The sequence below is a fragment of the Nestor notabilis genome, unplaced genomic scaffold, assembly GCF_000696875.1.
Source record: "Nestor notabilis isolate BGI_N333 unplaced genomic scaffold, ASM69687v1 scaffold4883, whole genome shotgun sequence".
NCBI classification, from domain to species: Eukaryota; Metazoa; Chordata; class Aves; order Psittaciformes; family Psittacidae; genus Nestor; species Nestor notabilis.
In genome coordinates this window covers 1-15,155 of record NW_009920436.1, presented here as the reverse complement: position 1 = coordinate 15,155, position 15,155 = coordinate 1, and the positions used below count along the sequence as shown (strand labels likewise).

General features: G+C 41.5%; 1 protein-coding gene across 1 annotated transcript; it reads right to left on the bottom strand.

The window, feature by feature from the left end:
• Window positions 1–3,792: 3,792 nt before the first annotated feature.
• On the bottom strand, window positions 3,793–15,057 carry SWAP70 (SWAP switching B-cell complex 70kDa subunit; the record flags this gene model as incomplete). The annotated part of the gene is made up of 8 exons (XM_010010662.1): window positions 3,793–3,916; window positions 4,638–4,734; window positions 6,315–6,513; window positions 7,299–7,465; window positions 9,033–9,140; window positions 13,000–13,181; window positions 14,492–14,600; window positions 14,911–15,057. Coding segments are annotated over 8 exons (1,119 nt in total), but the record flags the coding sequence as incomplete, so codon positions are not given.
• Between the last annotated feature and the right edge of the window lie 98 nt (window positions 15,058–15,155).

The window sequence follows — 15,155 nt, the reverse complement described above, 5'->3', positions numbered from 1 at the left end:
CCCGGCCGCCACCGGCCGCAGCGGGTACAGCCGGGCGGGGGCACGGCACAGGACGAAAAAGATGATGTGAATTGTGTGAAGAGAGCCACGTTATCAAATAAGCAGCATCGTGCAGGCAGAGTTGGAAAGTCCCTAACTGGTGAGTGGGGCGACTAAAATCTTGCTGGTGTTGTGGGAGTTTCATTCTGCCAGAGATGACAGCTAATTCTTCTAATTCACTTCTAATTCCTCTTTTCTGTGCCCTTTGCTTTATGAACAAATAATAACCTTTCTTCCTGAAGCAGCCAGAAGTATGGATATCCCCGTTCCTGGCCGTGCCCCGGTTTCCTCAAAAATTGTGTGCTTAGTTACTTCACATATTAGAGATAAAAATCAGGGCAGTTGTTTTCAGGTCACTTTTACTGAACTGGATGGTGTGGCCACTGCTCCTGGTGGCCTGTGTAACTCAGCAGCTGCTTCTTGGGGGAGGTGGGTGTCCCATTCCCCCTCACCCTGGGATACATATATTGTACCAACACACCGCTGCTTTCCTATACAGGCTTTGCTTTTGTGGCTGTTCATGCAGTTAACAAGACATAATATGTGCTGCTGGAAGCAGGCCTGTTACAGTTCGGGCATGTGTGAATAAGTCTCGTAAATCAGCTCCTTAAAATGGTCAAAGGGTGGGAAAAAATCCTGGTTTAGGACTAAAAAACCCAGACAGGGTACTGTGCTATTGGTCTGCAGGCCTGTTCCGCCAGCTGCAGCCTGTCAACCTGACTCATCTGGTGGACAACCTCAGTGGGCTGAGCCTGCCAGTGCATCTCCTCGAGGGTCAGGAACAGCAGACACAGCTCTCCACTGGCCTCTGCGAAGCTGAGCTGGCTGCACAGGTAAGGTACTAGGACTTTGCACGGTTCCTCGGGTGGAAGAGAGTTGTCCAGAGCAGCACATGTCACTGAGGATATCCTCACCACTAGCAGTCTGACTGGTTTCTTGGAATAAGAGTGAGTGCTGTGACCCTTGGCTTCACAGGAAATCACATGGCACCAGGGGTGCAGTTTTCCATGCTGCACTGCTTCGTGAGGTGTGGTGACCCTGACTCACAGCTCTCCCCTCTCTTTGAATGTTGTGTTCAGTGAGGCTTTAATGGGCTTATTCTGAAGTGTTACTTTTGCTCAAAATGTGCTAGGTTCAGCTTTAACCAACCTCTTTCCCCACTTTTACCTCACACAAAGCTTTCTGAATGTGCCAGAGGAAGCAGGGACAACAAAGCTAAAACAAGACTTTCTCATTTCCTCTTCTAGTAGTGACTAAGAAATAACTCCAGAGAGAGGTACACAGATGACATTTTAATGAAGGGCTGTTGTGCCTGCAGAGGCACATGTCTCTGTGTGCCAGGGTCCCCTCACACTGCAGCCGTGTTCCCCCATTAGCTCGCTGCCACAACAGGTCTACCCTTGTCCCAGTGTAGCACTCAGTGTAGACCCAGCTTCCCATCGGGTGCGCTTTGTGCTTCAGAAGACAGCTAAACTGCACCCTTTGAATGGTGTTATTGAGCAATGCTCAATCTGCAATAGCTGAGCCATCATTGTTTTGTATCGAGGTGTACTGAGTATCGACATCTAAGAGCAGTAGTACTGGTATTATCTGTGACTGCTGCCTGTTATTAGGGCTTTAATCCAAATCCCATTGAGACCATTAAGAAAGAGGGTATTTCTTCCATCAAAGCAATACTTCCATACCACAGTTACTGGATTTTAAACTCCAGTAACCCAAAAGAAGCAAACGCAAAAAAAGACACCAATTCAGAAATGTAAATGGCTTTATATTACTTTATTAAACAGCCAGTTCTAAAGAACAGTAAAAAATATGAAAACATGCATCATTTGGTGTTCTTAAAAAACATGTGTCCAAAGTAAAGACTGTTAGAAAAATTAAAGTTTAGCCCCAATCTACCTTCTGCTCTCCAGATAAAAGATGTCTGGCAGTTATAAATACTGTTCTATCTCCTTTAGCAAAGTTTACCAATGTATACATTAGTATTTCTATGATAGGTCGGGTTGGGGGTTGTTGGGTTTTGTTTGTTTTTTCACATTTCTTCTGTAAACATGACCAATTTAAAATTGCCTTGTTAGCAAGCTTAAGGAACTCCTGTTTTCCTGTACAGTAAATACAAATAGGAAGATTGTGGGTTTTCCTGCCATTCTAATCAGCGCTCCATTTACGGAAATTTTTAAGATTTCAATTAGTATAAAAATACAACCAGAGAATAGATGTCTGAGAAGATCCAGTATTTGAGTGAGTCTTAGTTAATAGGCAAATAAAATGCTCTTGACTTCCAAAGCTGAAGATCTCTTCTGTACAGCTTCTGCCCTTCTGAGATCCAAGTATCACAGTGCTGTACACACACACACTGGTTATACCTCTGAAACATTCGCTTCTTATTTACTACAAATAATTTAACATTTAGCTGAACTAAAAAGCAGATGTTAAGAGATGGATGCCCACGTTTGGTATGCATACAAAGGTCAAAGCTGATGAACAGGCTATGCCAAGGGACACCTGCTCTTCAGGAGGGGGACTTAGTTCTCAAAGTGTCTGTACAATTTAGCAGGAGTATGATATTATTTAGCAATAGACTGACTTCTTGTTTGGTCTGGGAGATCTACAAAGCAAAAATCACAGACTTGTTCCCTTTCCCTACAGAGACTGAAATAACTGGCTTGGTCCCTGGAGAGAATTCTGAGCAAGCGGCTCTTTGGGAAGCCTTGTTACTGGAAATGCTGACATTATTTTACTAATGGGAATTAATATTTTTCTAAAGCAGTTTTGATACACATTTATCATTTTTATCTAAAATTAAAATGTCAAATTTTTTAAGTTTTCCTCTTGATTTTTTTATTTTTCTTCCCATTTAAGAATCAGACAAAAGTGGTGCATCTGAATGTGTTACGAGTGAATTTCTTACACGAACATTGCCTTGATGCAGATGACATTTGGCTTGTATGCGCTATCATCTTCCATAATGAGCTCCAGAAATCTGTAATTTTAAAATTCATCTTTTACACTATGATGAGAACTCTCAAAGGTTTTGTAGCACTTCTCAAGTATGAAACAGTACAAGAACAATCTTATATGACTATTTCTTCCAAATGTTTTAGAGCAGCATTTTGTACCTGCCTACTTCTAGTTCTTTTGTTTGGATTCCCGAAAACAAAGGGAAATGGGACACAAAATCTGACCAGCCAGTAGGTACCCAGTGAAGCCAGTCCATCCTCACTAGGGAAGAATGTGTCTGAGCACTCAGCACCATGTGAAGAGCAACAGCTGGACAGGGCAAAACCAAAAGGAGACTCAAAGGTAATGAAAGGTAATGCTCTCTCCGAGTTGGACAGAACCTCCAGGGCCGATTTATCCTGGGTTTAAATTATACTCACTGAAGCAATGAAACAATTGCTTCCCTCACTTTTTGGAATAAAGTGATGCCGCTTGATCAGTTAGGTACTGCCAGGTCGTTACAGGCTAGTATGGAAACAACTCTGTCACAAGCTACGTTTTTAAATAAAAATCTTCAGTTGAAAAGTTTTGTATAAAAGAACAGAATTTCTGGAAACATGAGGGAAAATGGCAACTACTGTCAGACACCACACAGCGTAATTACTGAGTGCTGAGTAGACACTCCTATGTGGTGAACAGTATTTCCTTTGTGGAAAGGCCCAACCTGCTGAGCAAGCTAAGATCTTTGTAAGCGAGAAGCTGCTCTGTGCAAAGCAGAACGGAGGAAGGCGGGCTTCTATTCATGAACAATCCGTCAGCTAAAGTCGTTACTCAGAAGTGGCTTTTTTCCCTTTCCAGCTCTTTTGTCTTTGCTCAAGTTCAGCTTCAGTGAAAGCAGCTGGGCCCCAGTTTGTGATCAAGTGAGGATTCTTGGAGCCTGGAAGACAGAGTGCAATACTTGAAACAGGCATTTCTGATGGGACGTCGCTCACCCAGCGCTCCTGGGACAGGCAGTGTCGTCACAGGATGATTTGGTAAGGGCTGTCTCTTCTCTAACTGAAAACCTTCTCAAAGGGGACCCGAGGTGCTTCGTGTGAGAAGTTGGCAACTGCTGCAACCTTTTGCATCCTTATCTCCCGACTCCCCCCAAACAATAGTTCTATCTTAGTAAACCCCTTTTCTTTTTGCCTTTAGATATGTCCTTGAAAGAAAGCAATCTCTCCAGCACTGTATTACACAGCCACTTTTCTCTGGGCTGGCATGTTAACTAATTAAGCTTTTCCCAAAAATCAAATATTTTAGCTACTTTGACATGATGTTTTTGGCAATTAGCATTTATGCTAACTGTATTAAACGCCCAAACAATGTAATGTTCAGGTTGATCCTTGCTTTATTTAAAATGAATAAATAAATAATAATAGTATTACTACTACTACTACTAATAACGTTATAGTAGAGCCAGTAGAGGTAAAGACTTGGAAGTTACCATCAGCAGTTCTCACAGATGTGGTATCTACAGCCTGCCATGAAACCAGAAAGCCACGGGTGGAGACAGACTTCATCAGAAAGACAGAAAGACAGACTAAATCACTAGGTGGGCTGAGTATATGAGACAGAATGAATACATGGTTTTGGTAACTTTTATGTTAAGAGCTTACCTGGCTCTATTAGTCGAATTAATCCCTCATGATGAGCTACTTTATCTTTCCAACTCTTGGTGTTATTAGCTGCCGTTTCCAACTTCTTCTTAACCTCCTGAAATAAGACACAGCCCATTGGAAAACAAGAACAACTTTGCTCTGTTTATATAGACAGAAAAAACATCCTTTAAAATCTAATCACAGAACCAAGCTAATTTAGCCAGCACTCCATTTAGAGTAGACAGGAGAACTTCACTTCTAACTATCCTAGGTAATATAGTTGTTGCTGGCTGAATAAAAGCAAATTGTCAAACCAACATCCCAAAGTAACTAGTTTTTATAAGATTCTGTAGCTGTGTAAGTAGGGCTAGTCCTCATGAAGATTGAAGGCATAAGCCATAGTTCTCAAACAGAAAGATGCACTTTTTGTTCCAAACTAAGACTGGGTATATCTCAACGATTAGAAGTCACAAAATGTAAGCTAGGAAAGGACAGCTGCAGTTATACCCAAGCAAGAAAGGTATTCTTCGGTCTAAACTAGTCTTTCGGTGAATTCCAAAGAGAAGGCCACAATGTTTATTTAATCATTTCTAAAATAATGAGTCAACAATCACAGTGACTTACTCCATTATTTGTTTTGTGGATGCTTGTTTGTTTGGGTTGGTTTTTTTGGTTGTGGTGTTTTGGGGTGGGGTTTTTTTAATGTTTATTGTATTCAGCAATTCTTTTGGAGTAGGAAATGATGTTTCATATACAAAAAGCGTGAGATGTCATCTAAAAAAAAGTCAAGTGTTAGCCAAAAGCAATCTGAGGATGGTGTTAGATGTAACACCAACACAGTAAGTTGTAAAGTAGCCAGAACTCCCCCACCTGGGCCCTTGCTTGCAGTCACTGCAGCATTTGTATTCTGTGCCAGTCGAGACAGCTCACTCCCTTGTCCCGCACAGAGCTAACCCCAATGGCATGGAGACAGCATAAACACACTCCCTAGTTAAACAGAAACCCAGTCATGTTTTGTTTCCTGACCTAAATACACACAGGATCAACACCTCCCCCGCCCTAGAAAGTATGCAGCGCTTCACACTCCATAATGGAGTCTGACTCTTATTTCTTCCATGAATACAGCTACTGGCCTTCACCAGAAACAGCAGAGCAGAGAACAGGCCTGCCACTTAGACCACAAGGCATTGCTACATACTGAGAATCTGAGCTAATTCCTAGCTACCCTTGACATGAGTTCAGTGCTTGAATACCTAATTTGAGGAGCAAGGACCTACGGTAGCACATTGTTTTTTCATCTGTAAAAGCCAGAATTGCCCTGTGACATCATCAAAACACTGTAAGAATAATTAAAAAGCATAAGGCCTTTAGTTATGGCAGCAACAGAACTGTGTAAGAAGTTAGTCTGCACTAGAAGACAAACAGTCTACAGGGTATTTCAGGGTATGACTGAGGACAGAAGAATATAGGAGGTGGTGTATCTGAAACATGTCCTCTTTTTCAAATGTAACTACTGGTCTAGGCCAAAAAAAACAACACATAACTATCCTACCTATAATTTTTGTGCCACACTAATTCTTAAATCATAATCATAAAATCATCATAAATCACACAATCATACTGATGAACTTCAAATTCAGTTAAGTTACTGAAAACTCAGCTAAGTATGAAAGGTTGATGAACAGAACAGCTCACCTCATATTGCTCAAGGGCCTCCTTCCTTTCCAGTTCAAGTTGTTTCAGCTGCTGCATAGCAACTTGAAGAGCCTGTTCCTTCATCATTCTCTGGTTTTCTAGCTCTTGTTTCTCTGCTTCTGTCATCTGAATGGTCTGTTGCTGCTGCAAGTGCCATTTTTCCAGTTCAGCTCTCTTTGCTGACTCCTCTTCCAGTAATCTACAGTGCAGATCGCAGTGTTAACCACACTTTAAAGTAAGTTGTAACCATTATGTAGCATACACATAGGGAGCCAAGATAAGTATTTTCTATTCCCCACACCTCAGCCCCTTGGGAAGTAGTGGAAAAGTTATTGCTTGTTGGCTTGTCTTCAATATAGATCTGAAAATCATGCCAGCAGTGCAAGCAGTCTGACTGCTACAAAGGGCTATTCAGACAATTTAGTCAATAATGCAAATACACAACATTGAAAACCACAGAAGAAACAAGCATGCGTAAGTTAGTTATCTTCATTGTCTTAGGAGGCCTGAATAGATGATGAAACGAACCACACTGAACAAAGCCAATATGAGTAAGAGGAGGCTTAACCCTTTCTCAATTACAATTTAAACCTGTGATAAAATACAGCAGAAGGTCCTACCTATAGTTAGTGATTTATAAAATACATGACTGAAAAGTCTGTACAATGTGATCTCCGTTTTTCAAGTGCCGGCATGCACAACGCCTGATGGAAAAATAAAAGCGTGCCTGCTTTTCTGAAATTGCTGAGCACTCGCCCCTGCTCAGGGCTGATCAAACACATGAAAACATCATAAATAATAGCAGCTTCAGCCTTCACAGCTTGAGGAAAAAAAAACCTATCCTGTGTTCGGACTGCAAGCCAGTCCCCCACTCCAGCAGTGCATCCACGATGCAAGCACGCCTCACTAGTATGGCACAGTTACCTATTATTGCAGGAGGGAAGTGGGGAATTGAAATGAATGTTTACTAAGTCAAAACCATACCTGGCTTGAAGCTTCCTTACAGTCTCTTCATCCTGACGTGCCTGTTTCTCATCCTCCAAAGCTCCCTGTAGCTGTTTATACATTTCTTCCAGTTCACGTACTCTCTGTAAATACTGTTCCAGTTCAGATGATTTCTGAGCAACCTGCTCTTCCATTTTTTGTCTTACCTAGCAGCATAAATTGGGGACACAGATGAGCTACCGTTCAACTCACGTTTCCAATATCTGAAGGAATAGCCAGGTTTCCCTCAGATGATGTTTTCAGAAACAACCCTTTTCCTGCTGCCTGCAGAGCAGAACTGGTAACACTGGGTCTAGGTTTGTAGATGTGTAACTAAGAGCATTTTAAAACACAAATAATAGGACAGGTTACTTATATTGCCCTACTTCATGCAGCACAGGTTTTTTACAGGGGTTTAAACCTAACTTCAATCAGTTTGATCTTGTCACTTAGTTTACAGATAGATACACACTAAACCAAAGAAAGGGAAAACTTGTAAGAGTGCCCAGACACAAAGGTCAGGCTGGTTTAATTACACTGTTTCCACTCCTTTCCTCAGGCAAATCCTCCCTTGGCAGCAGCGTATTTTGCACACTTAGATGTGGATGATGCACCATGACAGCACAGGATGGATTAATAAGGGTTGGAAATCAGCTAAGATGACTGGTTTTGCTATGACATGAGCAACTATAACAAAAAACAAAGGTAAGGGGTAGAGGAAGGTGAGAGGATGCTGCATACCCACAACCACCCAGTCTCTGATCCTCATTACTCCCCTTTCACCAACGAGAGCAGGAAGCCCGTGCTGCTCTGCCCCACTCAGCCCATCACCATGCCGGGGGGACAACAGCAGGCAGCTGGCTTTGAACTGAGTCAGGATAAAGCACCAAAACCTCAACATCTAGCAATATGTAACGTGTACTTCACAGAAGGTAAGCACAGCTCCCGAAGTCAGCAAGAAGGACTTGCTGTCAAGTGAGGTGTGAGGGCATGTCCTGCCTAATCGTTCTGCACTCTGTTTACCCTCCCCTTACCAAAGTCCCACTGACCCAGAAAGTGATCATATTCAGGAACTCACACTCAGCCTCTAAAGGGGCACTAGGTGCATTTATGTTCCAAGACATTCCAGCACATCCACTTGACTATTTCTTCTTTTTTCTTCAGCTAACATAAAAGCCTGCTATGCCTGACAAAGCCCTTGAGGACTGAAAATCAGTTCTTTTGTTAATTCTCCGTGTGGATGATAGTAACAGCATTGTAAACCTACAACATTTCTTTAATATTTTTGTTTGTGCGTGTGCATAAAGGTATATACGTAGTATAAAAAAGCAATAGTTTTAGGAATACATTCAAGTCATAAAATTCCTAAACTGCATTTTGATCATGCCTGTGTTCATTTTGCATATTCATATAGAATGTACAGGCTGCAGGTTCTCCATCTCTGAAAACTGCAAGGATTGCTTCAGTCTGGATTTATCTTTCAAACAGCCATCTTTTTCCCAATTTTCCAATAATATTTAAGCTTTTAATGCTGTACAAGGTGTAGGCAAGGTGTTCCAGTGTTTGACTTCACTACAGCTCTATGTAATCTCCAATAAATACAACACAGGTTGCAGTCTCCAGCCTCCTGCAAAATCTGCGGCATCCTTTCAGTGCCTGCCTGTGAGTGGAGTCAGTGCTGAGCGCGCTGCTCACTATGTGTAATCACAGCAAAACACCACGTGCACTACTCACCATTTTTTCTCTCTCCAGCTCCAAACTGAAGCGATCTTGTAATTCAACTTGACTCTGAAGTCTTTTCTTCTCTTCCTCAGCAGCACGAGCAGCTGCTGCTTCTAGTTGCTGGAAGAGAAGGGCAGGGGGTGGGGAGAAAAGAGAGAGGGGAAAAACAACTTGTCAAAACTAAACCGTTTGGAGGGAACAGAATATTAATTAACAATTTTTGTTTTTACAGAAATGGATGGGAGAAACCTTCAAAGGCATTAAGGCACTAGTGTTTGGGGTATTTTTAATGTCTGAGGCTATTCTCAATCTCTAAATGTGCTTTTTAATCTTATTTGCAAGACAATTTTAAATTTACCAATGAAATTATCAGACTTCCTCCAAGTTTTTTGCACAATCAACAGAAACCACTATTATTTCCTTCTCTACCTCATATGGGATAGAAAACTACTATGGAAACCCACATCCCAGGCAGCAGGACCTCACAGGAGCTCCAATAGTGAAAACATGCCAGCACGCACAGAATTCATACAGAAACAGAAGTGAGAAGCACTAAACTGCCATGGGAAAGCAGAAGTGCCACAAACTTTGACTATAATAAGTGATTGTACTATTGTGAATCGCATCCCTTTGACATCCCCTAAATTGCCATGTAAGGAAAATAAAATCCTAGTTGATGATCATCACTTGCAATTAGGGGGAAAATTAGCCAAGGCCTGGGAACAGCTAACAAGGAGGTACCTTCCCACCTCCTTGCAAGTTATTTAACTTTAATGCCGTCTAGATTTTACAATTAAAGATAGTTGTTACAGTTTTATATTTCATCAGGATTTTGATGGAATGAATTTTTAGAATGCAAGGAAGGTCAGAAATATACAAAAACCAGCCAAAACTTTAGCAATACTGAAAACAAAATAATTCTTTCACATAGTTTTTCTAAGAAACTTATCTGATGCTTCAGAGGAAACAGAAAGCAAGCATCCTTCTTTTGTACTATGCCAGGCTGGTGAATTTGTTTCCACAGACCTTCAGTAACAGCAGGACACCCAACATCTTTAGTATTTTTGGAAGGTACTGCATTTAAACCATCTTCCCTCACACAACCTAGATGAACTAATGAGATGCCTTCATGACTGAAACTGCCAAGCTAAAATTTTCATTCCTTTAAGTGCAGAGAAAAATGGGAAATAGAGGGGAAGGCTCCTAGTTTCTGTTTTTAAGCTGTAGAAGGTAGCACAGAATTGCTCTCCTTTGAAAGGCTTAAATGATGCCAACCTTTTAGAAGCAGCGTTGCTCCTCTGCCAGAACATTTGAAAGCACGTAATTGCAGTCAGATCCGAGACGCCTACTTAAGTGAAATTTTCTTTTGGTTTCCTTCCCTACTTTGAAATTTAACAAACATTGCCAATACTGAGCTGAGAGGGCAAACGTGCAGAGCAACAGGCAAGGGTGGGTGCTAGGCTTCTGCCAGAGCCCAACAAGAAAATAAACTGCTTGTCTGCTCTACCAGCAACTTCCTGCTTAATTCATGTCAGAGGAACCAGCTCCTGTCAGGTAAGGTTACTCACAACAACTCACAACAACAACCAGGGGAAAGTCCCCAATGTTGGGAGTACCAGCAACTTCCTGCTTAATTCATGTCAGAGGAACCAGCTCCTGTCAGGTAAGGTTACTCACAACAACAACCAGGGGAAAGTCCCCAGTGTTGGGAGTGTGTGGAAAGGGGGAATCCACAGGAACACATGATACCAACAGGGGTTAGTTAGCAAACACAGAGTCTCTGTAGCCCACAGAGGACCTCCAAACTGAAACAGAAAGGGTGCACAAGTCTTGTGCATGCTCTCTTGGTAATAAAAACTTACCTTTCAGTCTGTTCAATACGTGTAGCTCAAAATTCCACTTAAAAAATATGGAAAAAAAACCCTATTGTAGGTAAAGGCTCTTACTCTTCTGAAATTCTTTAGTGCAGGAGCTATCAAAATACAAACCAGTCTTAAAGTCCACTTTGGCAGATGCTGCATAAAGTGGCACACTCCATCAGGAGGCAAATCTAACTGTAGGCTTTCCAGAACAATTCAGTTTCCTGAACCACTCACAAGGCCTTTTCCTTGAAGAACATTTTTCTAACTAGTCAAACGCTAAGTTCCTCCAACACAGTACCCCCCCGCTAATTTCACTTAGTCAAAGTGCAGTAGTTCATGTCAGAGACTAAGCTACTTCCCTTGAGAAATCATTTTACTACAGCCCACTTCAAAAGGTGCTTCCTGCCTCAACTCTCTTCAGTTTATCCACTGTGATTCCTACAAAAATCCCTGGAGCCTGTCAACATCCCCCTGCTCTCTTGGTGTTGCTCTCATGTTCTCTCCCCTCCTTTTTCTCCATAAGATAAACTCAACACAGAAATCCAGCCTTACGATTTCTGTTAACAGGGGTATTACTTATCATCAATTTGCGGGTAACACAGGTATATTTTGCATTCTGAATATTAAACACATGGTAGAATACAGGTGATCAAATTAAATTTAAAAATGTTTTTCCACTGTCAGACTCCATTTAAGGCAAACAGAATAATACCCACATCAGTGGTGTCAGTGCAAAGTTAACTAAAAAAAAAAGACATATTTCTCTTCACTACAAATTGTGTCTTAATGACAAGACTTTTTAAGATATACATTTTGGATTACTTTATTTGCTTTCTAGACTCAGCAGCTCTAATATGTTCTCACAATATTTATAGCTTCTCCCCACTGCAAAGAATTATTAACGTTTCTTCTAAGTCAGGGCTAAAATTAATTAGAGTGGGTTTTATTTATTAAAAGCTCGGGCAATGATGCAGACTTGTCCTAAATGGGAATGCAAAGAACCCAAATCAATTTAGGAAGGCAGTGAATGAAACACTTTAGACTAAGCACAGAACAAAGATCTGGACTGCTCTAGCAGCAGGGACTCAGCAGCCAAAACGTTAGGTAGCAGTGGCGAGGGAGGCATTTGATGGTGATCTACGCTATTTCCAAGGCACACTCCTCGTTAAGAGGTATCATGGCAGTGAAAGCCACAGTATCTTCCTGCAAGCCTTTAAAAAGAAAACCTAGAAAGTATATCTGGATACTAATCAAGTCTCTGTGGAGAACTATTGTAGATGTAAGTTCCAAAGTACAAAGATCCACAGGCATGTTCCATCTACTGTTATAAAGAGTGTGCAGCCACAGCAAAGGCACCTTGTTGTCTCCTGCCAGTAGTTACACTAAAATGCTGTCTACAAGGAAAATAATGCATTCAGCAAGTCTACTGCTAATACTCAGAGATTTCTAGTCCAATTCTGAGGCTTTCAGAAGTCAATCCAGCACTTACAAGGAACACACATTTAAACAGTTTATAAATGGCTACTATGTGTCTCAGCTCTGTAAATCTCTTAACAAACTACTGTAATAAAATTACACCTATACATATTCACAAAATCACTTTGCACCTTTGGAATCTTTGTAAATTAAATGTCTGTCTCTGGAAACAACTACTGTGTGAAAAGAACAGTTCCCCACACACACAATTCACATAACATAACTTTGGAAAAATAACGTGAAGCCCCAAGTCTGACAGACATGCGTGACACAGAAAAGAAAAACAAACCCCCCACAAGTAACTGCAAACAAGATTCTCTAGACCCAAGACACCAGCCACACAGCCAGGGCTTTCTTCTACACTAGCTTCACAACACCCTCATAAGTACAGAGGACAGGGCTGGGCTACATGATTTACTCTGAGCCTGCTAACAGTGCTTAGAACCTGCTGTGGTCGATGTCAAAGGCTTTACTGCAGCTCAACCAGCAGATCTGCACGCTTATGGCGCTGATGCTGACACAAGCTCACCTCCCCTGGAGGCGTTCACTCAGGGAACACCTGAACAGGAAATAGGTGCCTAATTGTACGTCAAGAAGCCCAGTGAGATTAAAGTTCGAAGGGCAGCAGCTCCCACTCCCACCTTTCGCACAGTCTCCAGCTCCTTCTGCTTGTTCTCGTTGGCCGTTTGCAGCTCTTTCATCTGCCGCTCCAGCTCTTCGTGCTCAGCTAACAGCTTCTGGCGCAACTCTTTTCGTTTCTGGCGTGCTTCTTTGTGGGGTGGAGGGCTCCCCGCTCTCAGCAGATTTACAGTGGTCTGTATGGCTGGAAAGGAGCATTCCAGACAAAGGGAGAGGCACAGAACACCAGTGAAGGGAAACTTTCTGGATAGCCTTAATGAATAAATACTTGTGATATTGTGTTATTTGCTGGTTTGGGGCTTTTCTTCATGTATTTTTAAGTCAGAAATAACTGCTGTCAGTTCTCCTAACTCGCATCAGGCTAGCTGTCAACACGAACCAAAAGTGAAAGACACGTGGCTTTCAGTATTGGCTGTGTGCCACAAGGATAAGGTCTGGCAGTTCCAATGCATCATGTCAGTTCCGATACTGATTTCTGATGGGCCATGGAGGTACAAATCACTTGTACAAATAGGTGAAAAAAAACCAAACAAAAAACCAAAAAACCCCAAACCAAAAACCCCAACACTTCAAGATTTCTTACTGCCTAGATTCAGGGACCCTAATGAGTTAGTAAGATGTTATCCAACATACGCATCACTTCCCTAGAAGCAACCTCAAACCCTTTATTCTTACTGATACTCCAAAGGAAAACCTTCTCCCAGTAAGACAGTTGCTCTCACTCAGTTACATTCAATGAGGAAATATTTAGGGAGCAAAGCTGAGGAGTGGCAGATGAACTCGGTATTTTATTCAGCTGCGACAACTGTGAAAACATATCTCCTCTTGGAACTAAGTAATCATTTGTCATACATCTGACTTTGGTGCAATTAGACACATGCTTTAGGTAAGGAGGGAAGTGCAAATGAAAGCACACAGCTCTAAATATGTAAATGCTGCACAAACTTGAATGGCAATAGCAACAGTGGCTTCGCAAGGACTTCTACCTTACTCTGCAAAAGATGCACGTAACTGTCACTCATCACGTATCTGGGAAGGTGTTACAGGAGTAAGTTCACTGTGGGAATAGAAAAGAAAGCCCTAATGGCCAGCTGTATCCTCCACTCACCAAACCATACTACCTCAAGCACAACTGTAAAAGCAAAGCCAGTATTTTACAGTGCTGAAATGAACAAGATCTACCCTTCTTCCCAAAAGCAACAATTTACAATATATTTCCCCTTCCCCATCCCTAGAAAATGCAAATGACAGTAACTATCCATTTAACTTTGTTTATGGCTGCCTAAATTGAGGCACCTAAATGACAGAAGAAGATTCCCTCTACATGGATCCTTAGTTCTTCCTAAATCTCAGGCTCCTTAAAGATCTTTTCCATGTGCCCAAAACTGAGACATCAAAACTCACCAGACCAAGATTTTCAAACCTGAGTAAAGCACAGCTTCAAGACTTCAGCTTACCTTAACTTTCACATAACTAAGGTTTTTGAAGCCTCACCTTGAATCCACTCCTGCTTCTTCTTTTTATCAGAGGCACTGATCTCAAAGCTTTTATCGAGACATTTTATGAGAAAAAGGCACTTCTTCCCATCTTTATCAGGCAAGGCCTAGAATGGGTAGCAAAAGGATTAGCCCTGCAAACACTAAAATTTAAGTTACGCTGTCAAGTATGCATATACACATGCAGTTATTTGTTACAAAGCCACAAATAACAGCACTAAGAACCTTTATTAAGAGTGTTTATGAACTGGGATTTTTTTAATGAAGTAACAAAAGCTGTGCTAATGAAAGATATCAGAAAGATATCTTCTGATATGAGAAAGATATCAGAAGAATTCTGATACCCACACACAAAGAAGGATTCATTCTTATCTTTAGAGACACTCACGCCTTGTTGTTTGTTTGGTCTTTTTTTACCTCTACACAACAGTTGCCATCCAGGATGATGTCTCCCTTCTTGTCCTTCAAATCTTCACTTACATAGTAGGAAATAATATTGGGTTTTAGCACAAACCATCGTTCCATCCAGTTTTTCCTTTTGTGACCTTTTTTCAGCATGTAGCCCTGTAAAAAGCAAGGGAGCAGCTGAAATGCCCAACCTCTATTGAACTGCCTCGTCTTTTGGTTATATGGCACAGCTACACGTTGGGCAGAGAAGAGAT